This window comes from Trematomus bernacchii, unplaced genomic scaffold (genome assembly GCF_902827165.1).
Source record: "Trematomus bernacchii unplaced genomic scaffold, fTreBer1.1, whole genome shotgun sequence".
NCBI lineage: Eukaryota > Metazoa > Chordata > Actinopteri > Perciformes > Nototheniidae > Trematomus > Trematomus bernacchii.
In genome coordinates this window covers 21,329,356-21,350,895 of record NW_022987973.1, presented here as the reverse complement: position 1 = coordinate 21,350,895, position 21,540 = coordinate 21,329,356, and the positions used below count along the sequence as shown (strand labels likewise).

At 41.3% G+C, this 21,540-nt stretch overlaps 1 protein-coding gene across 1 annotated transcript in view; it reads right to left on the bottom strand.

Annotated features, from left to right (window-relative positions):
- The window catches only part of iqgap1 (IQ motif containing GTPase activating protein 1), a 48,846-nt gene that overhangs the window by 21,211 nt on the left and 6,095 nt on the right, over positions 1-21,540 (bottom strand). Inside the window, exons 3-12 of the mRNA XM_034116213.1 lie at positions 7,212-7,368; positions 6,583-6,660; positions 5,750-5,826; positions 4,153-4,220; positions 3,669-3,782; positions 1,856-2,034; positions 1,223-1,310; positions 964-1,121; positions 779-863; positions 537-700 (exon numbers count right to left, since the gene is read on the bottom strand). Of these exons, the coding sequence (XP_033972104.1) occupies positions 537-700; positions 779-863; positions 964-1,121; positions 1,223-1,310; positions 1,856-2,034; positions 3,669-3,782; positions 4,153-4,220; positions 5,750-5,826; positions 6,583-6,660; positions 7,212-7,368 (1,168 nt within the window). The remainder of the gene's footprint in view (positions 1-536; positions 701-778; positions 864-963; positions 1,122-1,222; positions 1,311-1,855; positions 2,035-3,668; positions 3,783-4,152; positions 4,221-5,749; positions 5,827-6,582; positions 6,661-7,211; positions 7,369-21,540) is intronic.

The following is a 21,540-nucleotide window of genomic DNA, read 5'->3' as shown; positions in this document are numbered from 1 at the left end:
GAATTGGGGCTCACTCATGAAATGTCCAGTGGGGTAGCATTTACTAAGGCCTTGCATTTATTCAAATGTTTATTCTGAACTGTGAGTGGTTTAGTTTATGATTGTCTAATCAGCATATTATATCTACCAAGATGTGATTGAAGTACCTTATCAACAAGTTAGCAAACAGAACATGCTTTACTTCTGTTATATTCAAAGTCTGCCTTTTATATTTAATGGGAAGTGTATGTCTTTGTATGTTATGTGGAAAATACAATTAACTAATTGCTTCAGAAATGTTATGTTAAATACAGGAAAGTAAAGTGTGGTGCATTTAATGTATGTTATCATTTGTAAAACTAGGCGATAAGGTAGGAAGTTTGTTTTTCATTTATCTGTAGTAGTATAAACATACCGAAGTATAAACTTTAGTATGGTACTGACAAGATTAGTAGATTTCATTTTTTAGATTAACTCATCCCTTAATTTCTCCTGAAAAGCCACATAATGGATCAGCGTATCTCCTTTTGTGCGAGTGTGTTCCTCGCTGTGTGTACCTCCGGGCTTTGCTGCTGCAGGCAGACCAGCTCCCTCTGGTAGAGGTCCGCAGCGCTGGGGTAGACTTCAGGCAGCTGAGCGTCAGGGTTCATCAGCTCCTCCACCGTCTTCTCTGGCACCCCCGCCCTGATGGCAGCGTTGATGCGCTCCACTGCCTTCAACACTACACACACACAGAAAATGAACACTTGTGCAGATAGAAAGGGGGAAATAATAATTGTATAAGAAAGCATGTGCATACTCTTTAGGTAGCCTGCTGCAAACTCATTAGACACGTCCACGCCTGTCTGCAGCTCATCTTTAGTCAGGGCTTCTCCTGGAGATACCTAATAAGAAAGAAATTAAGTTGAGATTATACCGAGGAGACAAAGAAGCCGCACCATTTTCTTGAAATAAATACAGCTTGTTTTTGCACTCTGTTCCCACCTGGTCTTTGTTCTCTCGGTCACCCTGCAGCTGTTTGAGGTACCAGCCTTTGTTCTGGACCTGCAGGTTCTGGATGCCCATGGCTTTAAGTGCCTCGTATAACTTATCCTCATCGCCGCTCAGCAACGCTTGCTCGGCTGCACTCAGGGCGGTGGCCACTGCAGGAGAGAGGTTTACATTTTAATACAGCACCATGGAAACCCAAGACAAATGAACAAATCGGTGAATAAACGTGTGCGTGTGTCTTTGCGTGTCTTACCGTTGACCTTGTTGACGTTGCCCTGGATTTCTGCCTGGGTGAGAAGCTCGTCGTAGATATCTCTCTCTGCTTCGGTGTTCTCCATTTGCTGTGTGGCCAACAGCAAATCAAACATAACAGCATTACACATGAGCATCACTTATCATCACATCCCTGCAGGACACGAGAGTAAAACATGTATCTCTGCGGTTATTTTCTTCTCCTTTTACCATCTTTAGGGTAATTCATTCACTCTGCCTGTTGGCACAAATTTACATTATAAAATGTACATTTATCTTTCATTGTAAGGACATGCTGGCAAATCTGATGATGGAGTGATTTTACTCCTCCGTCTACCCCCACCCAAGCTCATCTTCCAGCCTCCATTCTTTACTTTTGTGGCTGTTTTCATTTCTGCTGCCCTAGTGGTTTGCGTGGATTCAGCATTTTTACTCCTCTCTTCTGCTTGGGGCTACATGGTTCAATTATCCTCTAATCATAAAGTGGACAATGGCTGGCCCCTTTTTTATTTTACGGCCATCTGATGATCTTTCAAGGATAACGTGCCCCAGGCTAACATTCCTCTCTGGCCATCAGAAACCATCTGAATCCACAGCACACTATCTGTGATCGCTGAAGTTTAAATCTGCGTACCCGTTTGCGGGAGTTGGCCACCTTCTCTCCCTTGGCCTGGTACAGTATGTCGTGGTACTGGCGAGCAGCGTTGGCATCCAGGTTGACCAGCATGGCGTTGGGGTTCTGCATGGCGGCCACCGTGCCCTCTGGGACGCCGTGGTCGATGGCGTCGTTGATGGCGATCACAGCAGCATGTACTGAGGATGAAGCGGAGTACGGGAGGAGCCGGATTTAATTACATTTGGGGGGCCATTGGATCATTTCAAGTATCAATCAGTTAATATAGTTCTCCATCTTGTTGTTCTGATAAGGTATTGAAAATTAAATGGTTGGACATTCGTAAAGTGTGTTTAGTCGCTCTCTTGCTCAGATGTAGATACCACTCTAATTACTCTTTTTATTCAACTAATTCATTATTAGTATACACAAGGAACAGCAAGTAAACAAAGGAAGTTGAGGCAGGAGAGCAGAAAGCATAGCATATAAAGGAAATAGCCCTATGGTGAGTTACATAAATGGCACCGCAAGGGAACTGTTAGCTTAGCATAGCTTAGCATAAAAACAGCAGTTCCCAACAGCTAGCCTAGTTCTGCAGAAAAGAAAATTCCTACATGCAACTCTAAAGCTCACAAAACAATAGTCTAATAATGACAAGTTCTAGTCTTTTTTTGTATTAATAAATTAGACACAATATAAAGTTTAAAGTGGACCTATCATGCTATATTTGAAACATATATTGTAGGGCCATACCTATATAAAACATGTCTGTGAAGTCTTTTTTTCAAAATACCAAACAGATCATGCATTTTAGCCATGCCTCATTTCGCTCCATTTGCTCTTTTCCAGCCCTGTTTTTGCAAGGGCTGATTCTGTGAGAAGTCTTCTTCGCTGCTTTTGTGGCAGACTACAGCGCCACTTACAGGCCTGGCATATGTACTACAGCGTCTCCAGCGCTTTCGAGCGGTCTCTCATTCCCCTGATAGGTGGAGAGTTGCCCATATAGGCGGAGCACCCCTTTTCTGACGTCAGAAAAATTCAAATAATAATCAGCTCTGTTGCAGCCCCATTTTTAGAGATTTGGGTATGGAAGAAAAGAGAGAGGGTTGTGTTTTCTGACACTTGGTGAGTTCCCTGACACACCGGGGACACATATTCATGTATAAAAGACGTACAAAAGTGCATTTTGCATGATAGGTCCCCTTTAAATGATTGAGCTTCAGAAGTACTGGTAAGTGAAAAATGTCCACTTTTGGAAAACAAAAGCTAGCAGAAGCTATAGCGCTGTTTCCAGTCACATGCTAGGCTAAGCTGAGCAACCAACTGTAGATTAAAATTTTAACGGACAAATCCGAGATAGTATTCAATCCTTCATTTAATTCTAATGGCAAGAAAGTGAAAAGATGCGCATATCCAAAACGTTTTACTTGTCTTGTCATGTGAGTTTAGATTCTTCTGGATTTTGCAGCATAGTACATACAAATGGATATAGTTTGCCATTGACTTACTTGATGCAAAGAAGAGGGGGAGAAAATTAAGTACTTATCCTCTAATCAAAGCAGAAATTAAGCCATTATCCTCGCAATTTAGGGGAATCTTTTTCAAATAAAGCTGTCTTTGTCTTTTATTTGACTGATAATAAATGTTACTATGTAACAAAAACAGAGTTGTAGATAAATTGAATGCTTGAAGACTTTTGTGGCTGAGTTTTGTGACCTCCAGAGGGTCGAGGAGATTAGTATCAGTTTTATTATGGAAGCATTAATCAACTTAACTACATAATTTGCAGCTATGACATCCCACCCTCTCCCCATGACATCTGAGCCCCACTCACAGGCAGCTTCATCCACAGAGAGCTCATTGGCCAGGATACCGCCAATCTTGCTGAAGGCGGGCATCTGGATTCCATACTTTTCCAGCTCGCTCTTCATGTTGTTGATCTCCTCCTCTGTGGGAGAAGACAGAGAAGAAGGAACATATCAATGGAGGGAGCAGACATGGTGGTGGGGGGACTGGGTTAGAGTAGTAGAGACTGTGGAGACAGACTGTTCCTGGCTAATGTGAGATAATCACATGACTCCGGCTCCGGGACAAGGAGCTACGCGGGAACACAACTGACAGGAAAAGCTCTCACAATTACTAATGACTTTCACACACTGTGGCCTGCTGGGTAAAAAAAACTCTGTGTACCAAAAACATTTTAAACTTCTTGTTAACCTTGGCAGCACGGTGACATTTGTAATGCTCTGGATTTAGGCTGACATAATTGGGTTAACAGGGACAGAATGAGGAAAACAGATGCTCATTCTCGAGCTTACCAGTGAAATCCACTTTTCCATACAGATCCTGGATCTGGGGGGCCAGGCCGAGCTTGAACAAGTACAGGCTGTAAGACAGAGACAATAAAGAATGAAACATTGCAGAATGGGTAGTAGCAGAGCTGAAACCTCACACAAAAATGGCAACAATACAGAAACTGAAACACAAAAATCTATTTCATGCAGGTTCATTTGCTCAGGGTTAAAACAAAATTGAACATAAGACAATTTTAGTTCAATCTAATCACCACAATAAAGAGAGGAAAGTAAGAGGTTCATAAACAGACCACAAGAGTATCAGAAGGCAACCCTGTCATTTCACAGTAAGACAACAGATGTTTCTAAATGCTGCCACTTGTTTGACGTTTTTGCTGTGGATGGTGGATAATTCAAACACATGGACGATTATTTTTTTTGTGATTGGCTTAATAAATTATTGCAGGTGCCTACTGAGGTAAACCATGAAAACTGTGCTGCTTATTCTCAAATTACAGGCAATAAAATGTTGCTGATTGGGACTCCCTAAAAACTTGTATGGGTGTCTTCTCGTTGGGTAGTCTTTTTAGCTAGCGGCATCAAAAAAAGGTTCTGAAATATTGTGAAATAAAATAAAAACTATACTAATATTTGAACATTTAATCTACAGAACACCTTACGCGTAATTGTACCTCACAACATATATCATTTTATCGTTTCAGACTTAACTCTCCTTACTGCTGTACTGGCTGCAACTGAAACTGGACTTCACTGCAGACTTTCAAATGACTTTTACCTGACTGTTGCTAAATTGACAATCATACAGAGATAATATGTATCACTAAACAGTTCTAAAATGTATTTAGATGGACTAAATTATTTCTGACAACATTCCTCAGATAAACTAATCTCATATTTTATGCATGTATTATTCAACGGAGCGTACACTGCTACATCCTGCAAACTTTAGTTTGTTTTGCAAGACAAAGGACGAAGTTGTTAGGGATACCCGAGCCTCTTGTTGAAGAACAAGACGGGAAAGGGCATAGGACGACAAGAGAAAAAAGGAGGAATAGATCACAGTCAAACAGAGAATCATGTCTAGACCTGAATCCCACAAATAATAATCTTCTCTGTTTTAAAAAGGAAACTAAGGATTCTTCATATTCTAATATCACAACAAAACCCTGTTGATGGCTTCTTGATCTTTCAATGAAAACGGGTAAAGAGCATGTTTCTGTGGCAGTGCTGTGGCATCTGGGTGTTACTGGTTTGTGTTGGGGCCAGTTATACAGCCACCAAAGGCCCCTGCATCCATTTTACCTGAGGAGGAATGCTATATTAAAACAAACCACTTCATTGCTTGTACCACTGAAGGCATTTCTGCTGAAAAACTGCACTGTTCACCTCATAAAAACGTCACAGGCTTGATGCATGCTCACACCACTGATGTGTGCGTTCTACAGGGAATAAACCAATGAATGAGTAATTCATTCTACAACAACATATATGTTTGTTGAGCTCATTTAGATGTTGTTTTTGTGGTTTTCTGATTGGATTGTGTCCAACTTCTGACTTCGTGCTGCAAAAGCCACATAAGAGGAAGAGAAGCAAAAAGTACCTGAGTGCATGTATGCAGTAGATGCAGCGTGGCATGTTCTTTCTGTCATATATGTCTGTGGTTTCTGGGTAGAAGATCTGAAACAGAGACAATACGTTTTCAGCAGGTCAACGTTAGCATGTCAGCGTGTCGCAGCATGCTTGCAGGAATGATTCAAGCTAGCAGCTCTAATAAGAGGATTTCATCATGTGAATGTGCGATCACACGCCCTGGCAGTGTCTTTGTGGTGCAACTGAAATGGACGTTTTGAAGGCAGTTACTTATATTTTCTGTTCAAGCTGCCAACCAGTGATACTTTGGGCTGATTCTCAATTTTATTTCACAGCAGCATAATAACAAGAATTCAGAGTTTCCACAGAGCTAACACAGTGGAACATTTTTAGAAAGGACATTTACTTAATAGGCAACTAATCACTATCGGAGTTGAATTTAAAGGAGCATTTCAACCTTATAACTACAAAACACAGTCAGCAAATCCATTTAGATTGGATCAACAGTATGCTGTGGATGATATTAAGCATAACACAAACTGTATGATCTGCAGTAGATAACCTAAATCATGCAAAACTGACAAAGCCAGTGAGACCTGTAACACATACAGGCTATCATTTGCCTTGTAAAACAAATGAATACATAGAAAGCCCTGAAGGAAAACCATTTTTAAAGACAAACACACATTTCCATTGAATGTTTTACTTAATGGTACTGGAAAATGGCTGCCAGATGTAAAGAAAACACAAATATTTATTTAATAAAAGTTTAACACTCAGAATTCCATTGTAGGTACATTTGCATGTGAGAGATAGTATTGGAGAGATGAGAGTCACGCTCACCTTTGGCAGTCCCTTCTCTGACATGGCGTTGAGCCACTGGATGACATTATCTGTGTGTCTGAAATGGAGACCGGTCGCCTGTAGGAGAGAAAACAAATGTCAGAACATAACAAATATGTACAGTCCCAACTCAAAAACTCAGATCCAGCCTGAGGTCCCGTTCATCCAACAGCTCCATACACGTTACAACACAAAGCAGGGAAACACATACTGACTCCACAAAGGTTTATAGTGTTGAACCATAGACCACAGTCACATCTCAAACCAAAATAATGATTTTTGGCTAACAGAAGTATGGGTTGCGGGTTGGACTGATACTAGCCAGGTTTCAATCCAAATGTATCGCTTGTTTTTACTAGGTGGAAAAGATTGCATATCAGTTTGATTTATGTCAAAAAGTGAGGAAGATTACATATAGCTTTCATCGTGGACATTCTTTTCCCAAAACTTTCTATTGCCAATGTCACATTTTGCTTTTCTACCTCAGCCAAGCAATAAATAAATGTAGAGAAGAAGAATTGTTTCAGTGAAATAAGGATGGATTCATTGTTGTTGAAATGCCTTTTAAGATTAGAAAATGGTGATTTTAACTTTTTGCCGATATATAAATACAAAATACGTGTTTTTACCTTGTAACGCGTCTGTTCGCGGTCGTAGATCTTCTTGAGGGAGACGGTTTTCGGGGCGAAGAAGTTACCCAGTTTTGCCAGATAGACGCCATTCCTCAGGCCCTCCTCCAGCTCTGTGGTGGGGGGCAGCTCCTCGTCGAGACACGCCTCCATCCATCTGCAAGACATCACATATCACAGTCAACACAAAGAGGAAGAGACATACATCCATACTTAAATAGATAATTACTGTGTTTTTTTAAACTTCTAACATTTCATTTTTTTAAGAAAGCCCAAAACAATCAAGACAGAGATTGAAAGGGGTTTTATTTCAAGAAGGTTGTCCTAAAAGTACCTATGGTTGATAGTTACTGATGGAAGATGCTCGAAAAGGTTTCACAAAAGTTCAGCGTGCAGTTAGTTCTGGCAATGTTAAAAAAAAGTACGGCTGTATGAAATATACTGTTCTGATTGGGTTATTATTTAGTTACATGTGGAGCAACTTAGTAAAGATTATATTCATCTAAATGTATTTGTGCTCAGTTTAACTGTATCCTATTTAAGTAGTACTTCCCTTGATCAAGTACACTGATTGCCCAAATTAATCCATGCTTCCTGTTGTTCCAAAGCTAACAAGATGTGGAAAAAAGTAGCTGTGGAACTTGCTAATATCATTGTAACCTTGTTTACTTTGGTGTTACAGCTCCCTGACTTTTCCTCTAGTTTCAAAAATAGGTTAAAGTTGCAACTTGTCCAACACTTCAGTTCATGACTTTAGAAAAACGTTAAAAGATAAGGCTCAAAATCCTTTTAGCCTTCACCATGCTTTAAAAGTAATGCTAGTAGGCTATGCTAAACTTTAACATATTAGTCTCAGCCATGCTTTGACATTAATGCTAGTATACTTTAACATACGAATGCAAACAAATCATGCATGCTAGTGTTAGCATGTGCAGCTAAGACTGACAAAGTGTAGGTTAGACTAATGAAAGATAACAAGGTCTGACCATGTAGAGCTGATCATGAAATGCCTGGAAATTGCCACTATAATAAATCTTCTGGATTTAAGTCACAGAGTGATTTCTCTTTTGCAAGGTTATCTCTTTAATTGTTGACATTCGGTCAATTGATTATTTTACTTTTGCAGTGATTCAATTCCAAATGTAAAACACAGGACTACATGACAACTTATTATCTAATCATTATTGAAATGTCAAACATCCTTTTCATCACAAGATCCCAGAGAAATGATGTCTCAAATCGTAGCAGTCTTAATATTAAGGATTCAACCTTGAGACTAAATGGAAGAAAAACAGCACTGCTTCATTTACAACCATTATGGATTCATTATTAATATTAGAGCGGCTTATCTTCATGTTGATGCACTGAATGATTCATCTGCAATTACAGTAAATAATGAGCCCTAAGGGAGGATCACTCGTTATTGTTTCCCAGATTAAAATGGTGTGGAGTCACTAAGTAAACCCACATGGAAAATATTAGGCAAGCACAGAACTAGCTCTCACAGGTTTGGATTGCATACATACAACAACTCCTCCACATGCCCTCCTGTGATTTTCATAAAAACCAACCTTCTCTTCTGCACCACTAAAACGTGTTGCACCTGACCTGGCCTGTGGTAACCTCTCCTCCTGAGCACATAGTTCCAAGCATTCCTCTTGTGTGACATTTCATTTCTTTTAGGTCATATTGTGGAGTCACATTCCTGCTGTGTGCCCATGTCAGCTCTGGGCCGCAGAGGAGACACGCTGAGCTCCCATACTGGGACAGGCCTGGTGGATTAGATTCCTCCAGCTCATGTCATGGCCGCCCAGCAACTACAGAGGAAGTCGGTCCAATTTAGTCCCTAAAAATAAATCTGAGACAACCATCTGTTTAGAAGTTGTACGTTTCTTCTCGAGTGGAACCACTTTTATCCAATGTGCTTCAAATATTCAAGATTTTAAAAGATAAGAGGGCATGAACTCGCCTCAGGTGGTATAAGAGCGCCTGAACTTAGAGTAGCTGCATTGTGCGGTATGGAACCAACGTACCATTTTATTTAAGAGGTATAACATTGTTTGAACATTATGGCTTTCACTGTAGTAGCACTGCAAAGCCAGAATTTCCGGGTGTCTTTTCCTTTGAAGATACGATCATCTCAAGGCCAATTACAGTACAGTACATTCACTGAATACCACAACACAATTTGGAAAACAGGGCCACAGTTTACCGCAAAAATAAACGTTTAAGGAAATGTACTTTTTTTCTTCTTAAATTATACTTTATTTACATTGCATTTTAATTTGATTTGAACAGAGCACAGATCGGATATGATTGTTTAATCCAATGAGGATCCGACGTTCTGCCGTTGCCTTCCCCACCTCAAAACAAAACATCTTCTTTTATTAAAGATCACATATCTTCTATCTGGTTAGGAACTGTTTATTTCGGCCTCCAAATATCAGCTCCGATTATGAAGACCTTGAGTTTATCGTCGACTATGAGGAATTTCACAGAATGAGGACAAACTGAAGGAGGTCAGATGAAATAGGCAAACAGTCTTTTCATCTGCCGAGCAAACACTCCCACTCTTCTGTAGCTAAGGTCTTTGTCAGGCAACAACAAGGTTAACTACCTACCACACACACACACACACACACACACACACACACACACACACACACACACACACACACACACACACACACACACACACACACACACACACACACACACCACACACACACACACACACACACACACACACACATCACACACACACACACACACACACACACACACACACACACACACCACACACACACACACACACACACACACACACACACACACACACACACACACACACACACACACACACACACACACACACACACACACACACACCACACACCACACACACCACACACACACCACACACACACACACACCAGACATACCACACACACACACCACACACCAGACACACACCACACACACCACACACACCACACACACACACCACACACCACCCACACACACAGCACACACACACACACACCCACACACACACACACACACCAATTATTTTCAGGACATTAGGTCCTCGTACAAATATATGAAAATACACACAAGCCAGCTACACCCCAGCTGAAACAACTTCCCTCCCAGGAAGTCAGGACATGGGGTCTCCACACAGGCCCGCTATTGAGGCCGAGGTGACCGACCCGTGGCGCGAGGCCTGGGCATGCCGGTCGGGAACAGCCCCCTCCTTTCACTCCGCACTGGAGCAGTCAAAGGCTCCATAAAGACGGCTAACTAATGGCTCTTTTATCAGGGCTACACACCCTTTCCAGGCTAGCACAAACACAGACACACCCTCCACTTCACCAGCCAGCAATGAATGGGATTTTTTTTTATGTCGACATCTGGATTCCAACAACGGCGGAGAAGAGCTCCAAAGATGTTTTCATGTTGTGATAATGGCTTTAGGCATGTATACGATCAAATAATAGAGACAATTATGAAAGCATCGTCTGGAATTAATCTGAACAAATACCAGATGAGAGATATGAAGGTGCGTGAAGGCTAATGCGTTCATGGCATGCCATGCAGATCTGAATAACCAGCAGCCTTGTAAAACAAATTCCAATATCTAAACAAAAGAACTACGGGCCAACTGGCTGCAAACATCCAAATCAAATCGGAGTTTAAAACAGAACTAGCAAATCAAAAAAAGGAGCAAAACATTGTTTCCATTTGTTTTCATTATTTTATAAAACCACTGCAAATATAAAAAATGATACATTGTAATGGTGTGACTACATGGGAACGCAGGATAAATAATGCATACCCACCAACAACAAACCTACCACGCAGTACCTGGATATTACTCAGCCAGACAGCAAAGATTAAAATGTATTTTAAAATATTTTAATGAACAAACTTTAGAAGGATAACTGCTCCCAGGGTGAGGGTTAGTGAGTATGGATATGATTAGAGAGCCACTTCTTTATTGCAGGCAGAGAATACACACATACCATTAATCACCACAGACATAATGGTGTTTACGTGCTCCAATACCCGATCATTTTTAAATTATTGCACAGTGGTATTCAAACTATTTATGCCCAAGGGAAATTATACTGCAATTTTTCTGGTCATAGTTTAATCTGCAAAGAAAAAAGTTCAAACGATCCATTAATCTATAACATTTAAGAAAATAATAAAAAATGTCCATCTTTAGTTTATAAAATTCCATGGTGATCCTTTAAATGACTCATTTTGTTGATCCAAAACACAAATACAGTTTTTTTCTGTCAAAGGATTAATCGTAGAGTAAAAATCTAAATCTAAAATAGCACACCAAAAAAAGGTTATACCAATCGCATTTAAACTTCACCGGAAGCCAATGAGAAGAAGCTTCAATTAGTGATGTGATCTTTTCTGGGGAGGGGGGGGGGGGGGGGGGGTTCAGGGAACAGATGTTTAAAGTATGTGTGAACAATCATTTCCCCATTCATCTACGGACGGCAGCAAGGTGCGAATGAATCATGAAACAGTTATGGTTCGAAATCTGGTCAAAGCTGAATAGACAAGCAAATGAATGAGCAAAATTAATACTTGAAATCTTGTTTTGGAAATGGCCGATTTCAGAAGGTCTTTTGATCGATTATACTGTAAGGAAATATGATCAAAATCTGCAATATAACAGCCAATTTGGCCAATGTAGGCTTAACCAACAGGCCACATAATATATGTAGACAAGCTGGAGATTCATAAAACCTCCTATCTTTGATTCAATTATTGTTTTAATAAACATCAATGAAGCAGCCCTCAAGTACAGGAAAACCTGGAAACACCACAAATCATTATCTTATCCCTCCAGTGTGCCGACAGGAAGCGGAAGTCTGGGCCGAGTTCAGAGGTCAGTCTCATAGGAAGAGCTCTGCTACTGACCGCTGTCTCTGCAGGAAGACTCGCAGGCACCTCGCCAGCCGCCGTGCATCCTCTGCTCTGCACTGTTTACCTTATAAAACCTCCTCCGACCTACAGCATGGATTTACTGGGACCACATTTTTTGGCAGCAGGGGGTCCGTTAATAAAGTCTAACCCTTGAAGAAGAGAAAACTTTGGACTTCAGTTAAACACTTCCCCTTTCCAGGTTTCACTGAGTCACAGACACAGAGCTTCCTCTGCAGTTCATCTGTAATAGCAGTAAGCTTACACTAGCAAACCACAAGCCTTGTTATTGTAATGTTAAGAGGTATTGTTCTCATGTCCCTCTCTGGGAGCGGCCTGATCTTTCATAGTTGTTTACAGACGTTGGACCAGGACTATAAAGAAACAAGGACAATCTGTGTCCAGCATCCAGCCTTCTTTAATGAAAGTAAAAGCTGTGATGTTTGATGTTATCAGATTGAGCTGAGCCCTGATACCAGGTTGATCTCAAGGCATCTAAAAATGTTAACATCAAGCAAGTATAAAATGGTTAAATAGTCAAGTATAACACGGTCATGTTGAAACAATAGTTAACCTGGGTGTCCAAGAAAACCTGTCAAAGCTATGCTTCCTGAAAAAAATTGCATGGATATGGAAATTGTCTAGTCAGCCTCTTTGTCAAATGTTCTTAAATCACATGAAACGCACACAGTAATTGGTGTTAATGTAACTAGAACTACACACAATCCATTTATACACAGTTCAGTTTATCATCAGAGACATCCCAGGAACCAGATGCAAGATTCACTTAATATTGGGTCTTAGCCAACACATATACCCTACCCACCACTTAAACCTTGAATTAAGCCAGGGAAATCCCCGGTGTACATGTAATAACACTAATCTCACCAGAAACACCCACAACAAGCATCATAAAGCCAAACACAATGCTAAGTGTAGACAACAATGTATTCGGTGTTGTCCCTGGCATTATAAATAGATATTTGTCAGAAAGGGAAAGAGAAGGACCCCCCCCAAGTTTCTCACTAACCACCCACCTTCCATTGTGATGATGAACTTGAGTCTAATTAAGGACTGAGTTTTAAGAAAAGTCTTTGTGAGTGTTTTTACAATCCAGCAGGACTTCACAACCTCAAAAGTAATAGTTTCATGAGGCACAAAGAAAGTGATGCAAGAAAACGAGGAGAAGAAGGACAAAAGGCACCACGCAAAAAAGGGATGAGTGTGAGCCAAGTTGTCCATTACATGCTTTAATGCAACGCTGGAATCTGAGCACCATCTGACCTCGTCCTCTCACACTCAAACCCCCCGACAGCAGCTGGACAGACACAGTGCACGCTGACTCACTGTGTCAAATCTACGCCGAGCGTGTTAAAGTGGGGGGGAAAAATTGACCCTTTTTTTTTCAACAAGGTTGGGCTGTGCAATGCAACACATATCCCAGGCTGTGACTCAGACTTCTTTGTTAATGTCGTGCGAGAGCTTGTGAAAAAAATACATGTGCTAATTAAAAGTAATTATCTTGATGTTCCACCATTATGCTGATAAATCAAATGTTTAAATCAGTATTTCCCAAACTAGGGGTCACAAGATCAACCTTTCTTTAAAAAATAATTTGTAGGAATTTGAAAATGTATTTTTTTGTTGTTGCTCATCTATACATTTTTCATATGAAATACTGGGAAATCTTATTCCAAAAGTCATAGACAGTGTACACATTACTGTATTTAATGGGATCCCGGGTAAGAAAGCTTTGGAATTACTGTTTTAATGTATTTATCAATAAACTTACTATAATAACCGCCTAGTGGTTTTGTGCCTCAGCCAACATGTAAAGGTGCAGTTGAGCATTGGATGCATAAAAATGCAAATAGCCAAGCGGTTAGGGTGCATATATTGGAGCAAGTGCCCTGATAAGCAAGTCATGGTTTAATTCCAAGCTGCACTTTCAGACCCCATTTACACGGGTACGTTTACACACCGTATGCGTTTTCAAAAAAGTATTCCGTTCACACGCATTCGGCTCAATTAACGTGTCCGTTCACACGAGAGACTGCTGGAAACGCTGGAAACGCTGTAGTACATATGCCCGGCCTGTAAGTGGCGCTGCTGCCGCCACAAAATACACCAAAAGCAGCGAAGAAGACCCCGGAGTATGGTTGCCCTTCTGTTTATTCTCCGCGGTGGACTGCGTGTGCTCCTGCTGTAAATCTCTAATTAATAAACATAGCCTCTCTTTTCCTCCCCCTCTTCTGACAGCCCAGCAGCTGATCTCTGAGCAGGAGAGGTGGGGAGAGGGAGGCGTGGGGAGAGGGAGGTGGGGCTATTTCATCGTTATCAGAAAATGATCGTATAGAGGCGTACACACGGAGCCGTTTGCCCCCCCAGAGCGTTCCGTTTGCAGATCTACCCACCTTGGGACCCGTTATCGTTTGCGGGGTCCGTTTCTATCGTTTTGTTACGGTCTCGTGTAAACGAAAGGGCTATACGAAAGAGAAACTATGCGGATACAACCCGTATCGTCCTCGTGCAAACGGGGTCTCAGTTTGCCGCATGTCACTCACCTACTCTGTTTACACACGTCCTATCTAGTTCTACTATCACTTTCAAATTCAAGGCATTAGATGTCCAAACAATGATAGGATATGATAAAAAAAATCCTTCAAAAGTTTAGTTGAGAAAGGGATATATTTTTGCTCATTTTAGGTTCATTTTTGTATTTTTTTCTTCTACAGTGACATGTCTCCATGCTTTAATGTTAAAAAGAGCTCTTTATTTTTCTCATACTACCTGTGCTGCAGCACCTCTTTTCACCCTCTGTCTGAAACCAGAGCCAAGTCTGCTCTGATTGATTAGCTCTTTTGGAGATGTCCCGCCCCTTAGCCTATCACGTAAAATGTGTTGAAGGACTAGCCAATAGAAGCATGAGTATTACGTAGTGATGTCACTTGTTCTGTACGTAAACATGGAGGTGTTTCAGGCAGAGGGGGGAGTGTGTGGGAGAGAAACTCCCTCTAGAGGGAACTTTGCAGATCATTCACATGCACAAAAACCTATATAACTCACTACAGGAAAGCGAACACCCAAAAAGTATAATAGGGCCATGACATGGCCATTTCTACTGATCATAATTCCATTGTTGAGGTCTACTAGAATAGATTTACAATGTTCCAAAATCACATTGGTTTCTCATACAGCATCTCTGTATAGTATGTCTATTCACTCTCTGTCCTACACACATCCGAGCCCACTGTGCTCTGATGTGTGTTTATGTGTTACAATGGTGTTTGTTAGCAACCAGAAAATGACACCAGTAATGACAAACAGATGAGAACGCTGCATGGGGTCTGGGTGCCGTGTTGGCGGGATGTTGCGGGGCTCGCTGCTCCGCCCTTTGAGGCTCGAGGAGCGGACTGTGTGAGCTGAATTACTGGTGTAATTTCCTGGTTGCTGCGTGGGGTCTGCGAGACAGCGAGACACCGCGGAACTCAGCCTGAGCACACACACACACACACTCACAGCCAGGCTGTGAGTGTGTGTGTGTGCGGAGATCCGCGGAGCCGCGGCTGAGAAAAGATAAGGCTGAGTGAGTGTGTGTGCCGGCGAAGCTCCGCGGCTGAGATTGGTACATTTGGACCTGGGTATCGTTACGTCACTATAGAAAAATCTCCAACGAGGCGTTCTGGGGCCTGTTCCTCAACAAAAACACAGCACCATCATTGGCTGTGACCTTTGACCCTGGAGGCTGCAGGCCCTCTGAGGTCAGTCATCCATCACATGTGACCTGCAGCATTACAGCCATTACTGTCTACAGCTGAAGTTATCTAAGAGCAAATACCAGCTGAGTGCTGTCGTACAGAGACGTAATAACAGAAAACCAAGCCGGCCTGAGACAGTGAGAGTCAGGTAGGCCTGCTGATCAGGTGGGGGGGGGAGGGGTCATTGTCAGTCAGATGCAACTGCTGTATCAGCTCAGCTCTTGACAGGTTTCCTCACCATGATAGATCCAGGGAGTGTTCCCACGCTGTGACGGAGATCCAAACTGGAAGAGTAACTTGTGGTCTCAGGTTTCAGACGGCCAGGTGAGCGGCTGTGGAGGAGGGGCGGGACCTGGACCATTCCCGCAGGGCCTTTGTGGAGTACTGATCCCTCTCTCTTTCTTTCCCTTTTCCCCCCACATTCTCAACTGTCGGAGGTGTGACTCAGGCCTGTGTGCTGGGAGGCCTCAGCAGGTAACATTTACACAGCAACTCAAACACAGCCTGCAGTGTAGCAAGGACTTCAAAGCATTCAAAGCAAAATAAGTTTGAAGGAAAGAGGCCCTATTATGCTTTTTGGGGTTTTTCCCTTTAATGTAGTGTGTTGTATAGGTTTTTGTGTATGTAAATGGTCTTCAAAGGCTTAAATCCCAAGTTCCCTCCAGAGGGAGTTTCTCTCCAAAACACTCCCCCCCCCCCTGCCTAAAATGCCTCCATTGGACTCCTTTGTTTACTTCAGGAACATATTGACCTCACTATCTAACACTCATGCTTCTATTGGCTAGCGCGTACATTGTACGTGATAGGTTAAGGGGCGGGACATCTGTAAGAGGTTGACCAATCACAACAAAGCCGGCCAGCTAACCAATCAGAGCCGACTGGGCTCTGGTTTCAGACAGAGGGTGAAAAGAGGTGCCGCAGCACAGGCAGTAAAGTGTGAAATGAGCATAGAAGGGCCCCTTTAAACAGCCAGACCACAAGTGTTGGCCTTCTTCCCTAAAAATGTTTTTAATAACAATGCAAAAATGACCCCTTCCTCCAATATACTAAATCAGATTGTAATTGCAATAGGTCAAAAATATTCACATTCCATTGATTAGATTCCACATTTTTCGTGCTCTAACCCTATAGTTAGCAGCTTCGTCTTGTTTACGGCTGTGTTCCTCCCTGTCATTATGAACAGTCCTTTAGTCCAGGAATATCTTTACAGATCAGTCACCTGAGGTCAGATGGTATCACTATGAAAAGGCTTGAAAACATCACTCTTGTGCCATTGTTCTCCTCGGAGCAACTCAATGTTGGGGCATTGAATTACATCATATTCATTGCGGCAGTGGCTGTACACAAGAGTGTTAAGAAACAGTTTGAAAACAGGAAATTACAGGCAAATGGCCAGAGCAGGAACTGGGGCGGTCTGCAGTGAGGCGTGACATTTATTAACACATTTAGAAAACGGAGCTTTAAACTGACACTTTCTGTGTATTACATCATAAATAGGGTGTCAAATCTGTGATCCAACTTATTAAAGCCTGAGAAAAATTTGAAAACTGATTCAAAGTTATAAACCTTTTACTTCCATCTGAGTCTAGTTTCCCCGTCATTGTGCAATGCATAAAGTGAGTAATCCTTTTTTTAAATGTATACATTTCAAAATATTTTAGGTCCAAACTTCTTCTTCCAACATCAACGTGGCACAAAAAACTGACATGGTTTTGACGGTAAAGTTTGTAAAGTATCAGTTATTATTTCTTGAGAGAAGTTGTTTTATTTTAGTGGGTGTCAGATAACAGAGAGGAAGGATTACAGTGTAACCACACTCAACTCTGCATGATGGATTAGAGATAAAAAAACAGAGATTATCTTTCCGTTTACTCTGATGGATTATCTCGCTCTCTCAAAGTCGTCTTTTTACACAAACGCCTTCTCTTGAGGGAAGATTAAAATATGGAGATGTAGCAGAAACTAGCACACTCCCATACTTGTGTAAAGTTATGACGCAAGTAGTGAAATGGTGTGTGGAAACTTTGGTTTTCATGTCATAACTGGCAGAAACTGCTGCGACTGAGAAGATGGGCCAGTTCTATTACTGTTATTAAAGCATGTCATGGTCACACTATAGTGTTTAACTGTGACAGTGGCATGGGGAATAAGTTGATGATGTTTGAGAGAGAGGTGGAGCAGTCTGAAACAAGCAAACCCACAAGAATGTATAAACCAGGGTTCCTGTGGGTTTTCTCCTGGGAAAAAGGGAGTTTGGAGAAAACTCCTGATAAATACTTGTATTTAATGTCCCAGTATTTAACCCTAATTATCCCTTTTTATATGTTATAGCATGGGAAAATTCTATTTATCCTGACAATGTGTATAAGTGATTTGTAATACATTGTATGGTGGCAAACACGTTACAACAGCCCAAAACACTTACATTAGGAGAAACGCGCTGCACATTCAAAAACTATATAAATATAAAAACACACATTTTCCAAAACACGTGCAAATGAAAAAACAGCTTCACCAACTTGACAACACATGTGCAGCGATTACTAAAAAAACGCTGTAAATACCGAACGCTGCAAATACCGAACGCTGCAAATACCGAACGCTGCAAATAAAAAATGCTACAAGAAGCTCAAAACACAATGGAAATGGGGACACTAAAAAGTGATGCAGACAGCTGGGACCGAAGAGGTTGTTGATGTTTGGGGGTTATAAAGTTGGCACATTTGTTAGCTTGGAATAGAAATGTGTTGGGCCGTTGTAACGCGTTTGCCCCCGTCGGCCACAGTACATTTGGGATAAAAACTAAAATGTTACCAAGACATCAAAACCTCCAAAAGATTTCCACCCCGAGGTAAAAATGTATTAAAAAACAACAGCAATTTGTGACCTAATTTTCAACTGTCACTGATGTAACTCAATGAAAAATGCCACTGTGGTATTTGTGCTATTTGTCCCAAGAGTCTGGTCTCGGGTGAATGCTGATCATTCCTAAGTGTCAGTTACTTTGACGCAAATGGAAGAAAACAATTATAATTCTGCCATTTGCCGAGAGCGACCTCACATAAACGATAACACTCTCACTGAGATCACCAATCTGTTACTAGACAAGAAAAAATATCTTCATCGTCTCAGAGCACAGTGTCAATAAAACACTAGCGTGTCAGTCAGTCAGTGAAGAGGGAAGCTGCCAACCACAGGTAAACTGTGCTGTTGCTAGGCAACACTTGCAACACTCATCACAGAACTGTATTGATAAAAAAAACTGTAATGTAAACAGCATTGGTCCATTTGCTGTGACCCACATCAGGTGATAGTCACAGTCATCAAAGTCAAATAAAGATCAATGAGCAGACACAAAAACGTACTATTTTTGAGCTTTTTGGAACACAGTCATGAATCCATACAGAAGAAATAGTTACAAACATAACTAAAATGGTCGGTAAGAGCAATATGTCAAATTAACTGAAGAGGAAAGAGAGGTAAGAACCCCAATTACCTTTAGGACAAGAACTGATGCCACTTACATTCTTATAAAGGTGTAGGCAGTTGGGTCAAATGGAGCATTACGCTGCACTAGTTTGAGTTTGAACCACAAGGACTCAAAAGTGACACGTTTTGGCCATCAGTAATTGTATCTTTCCATATCAGAAAATCACATTTATTTCAAACCTAACACTTGTGCTAAATCAACACAAACTCTACCCCAAGAGTGGTGTATATTCGTAATTTATTTTTTCAGAAAATACTTTCAAGACCATTCATTTTCAAGGGTCATGTTCTTTTTCTCAAATCCTTCAACATTTAGGAGAAAATCATGGTTATAGTGAACCCTGTCATTTAAAGAAATTACACTAAACACTAATTAGACACTATTTAAACTCCAGATCTGAATGTAACCCTCCCTGTCGAAGGAAGGATGAAGACCACAGATGGCAGTGATGTGGTCGATAGGGAGTTTTTATGGAGTTAAGGTAGTATCATCCTTCCTACCTTAACTCCATAAAAACTGTAGCTCTCTGAGACAGACTTTACTTATCACACATCACGTAAATCAGGCTGACGCTGGAGTAAACCCTGCTGGTTTATACCTCAGCCCTCCCTCGGCAGCAGTCATTACAGGACTTCACTCAGTTGAGCACCGTCTAAACAAAGACTCCTACAGAATTACAGCTGTGGGCAGGGCGGGAGAGCACAACAACACAAACATAGTGAAATTAATTTATGAAAAGGTCAATATTTTCCTTATGCCATCAGCTTTACAATGCAGCTCAAAAGAAGAACAGTTAAAAAATAGCTATTTATACTGCTGGTATTTGAATACTTGTTCTCTGTTCCTTGTTTTAACTTGAGTGTGTCAATTAACTACATTTTAAGTGTTTCATGCGTTTTTTAGGGGCCAAACTAGGAAAAGTCGATGCCAGCCACCAATCAAAATTGGTAGGATCCTTTTAAAAATTGAGGGCATTTCTCGTTTGATAAGGTGTTTGGGTGTGTCAAATTGGCAAGACCACGCCCCCTAAACTGGAAAATTAGCAACTAACAAATTAAAATAAAATGATGTTTTGCATGCATTTGTATTTCAATCTAAGCTCAGTTCAAATGTTCAAATGAACTGGTCTTGGGCCTAATTTTCAAAGTTGTGGTCTCCCTCCACATGGTGTAAATTCATGCAGAGAGTTATTTAGCATGTTGAATGCTGGCATTCAGAAAATGCGTTTACACCACTGGAACCAGTATGTCCAGTCAGGCAGTGACACGAGGTCAGACAATCCCACAGCATGTAAACAATCCCCCCCTCCAAACACAAACACAAACACACACAACTATTGGCACCAGAAACTGAAAGTGAGCACACCCAAACACCTGTAATCCTCCTCCACAGCAAGGAATGGAAGGAAAGTTTAACCAGGAAGTGACGCTACAAAATCTAATGGACATCTACAACACAGATTGGGCAATAATACTATACGCTTTACTTTGTTCTTCTTCTATTTATCCTACTTTCTTTCCAATTGAATAATACAATAAAAACAAGTTCTAGTTAAACATTCATTGCCAGTCTCTGTGTCTGCTCAGGGAGTTCACAGATCTTATCGTATTAGAAATACCACATGAAATATTAATCTCACTCACTGCACAATTGCTCTCTCCTCCCCTCCCCTGAAGACGAATCAAACGCTCCTGTTCACTTTCACTGTGCTGTCACTCTGCTGTCTGATCCGGCAGGAATCCGGTTCACCTGAACTATCAAAACCTTCCAGCCACCCCCCCAAAGAAACCTACGTCACCCTCTAAAAGAAGGAGTTATTTACTACCAGCTTCAGTGCACGTGGCGCAGGGTGTCAGGAAACTTAATTCTTGTATGAGTCAGTTATCGCCAGAGAATCTACAGCGAAACTACTTGAAACTGTTTTCTGTGCACTGATGTGATGAGGAGGGAATGTGCAGTTAGCAGTGTGCACAGATCAATAAAGTGAAGCATCTCACTGAAAACATAACATGTCCAACTGCATTCTCAGAGACTGAAGCAGCCAACTAGGATATACAGAGTAAGAGGGCCTGTTTGTTGGAATAGATTCAGAGTATAAATACCAATAAGTTCTTTGAGTACTCTAAACAAAAATGCT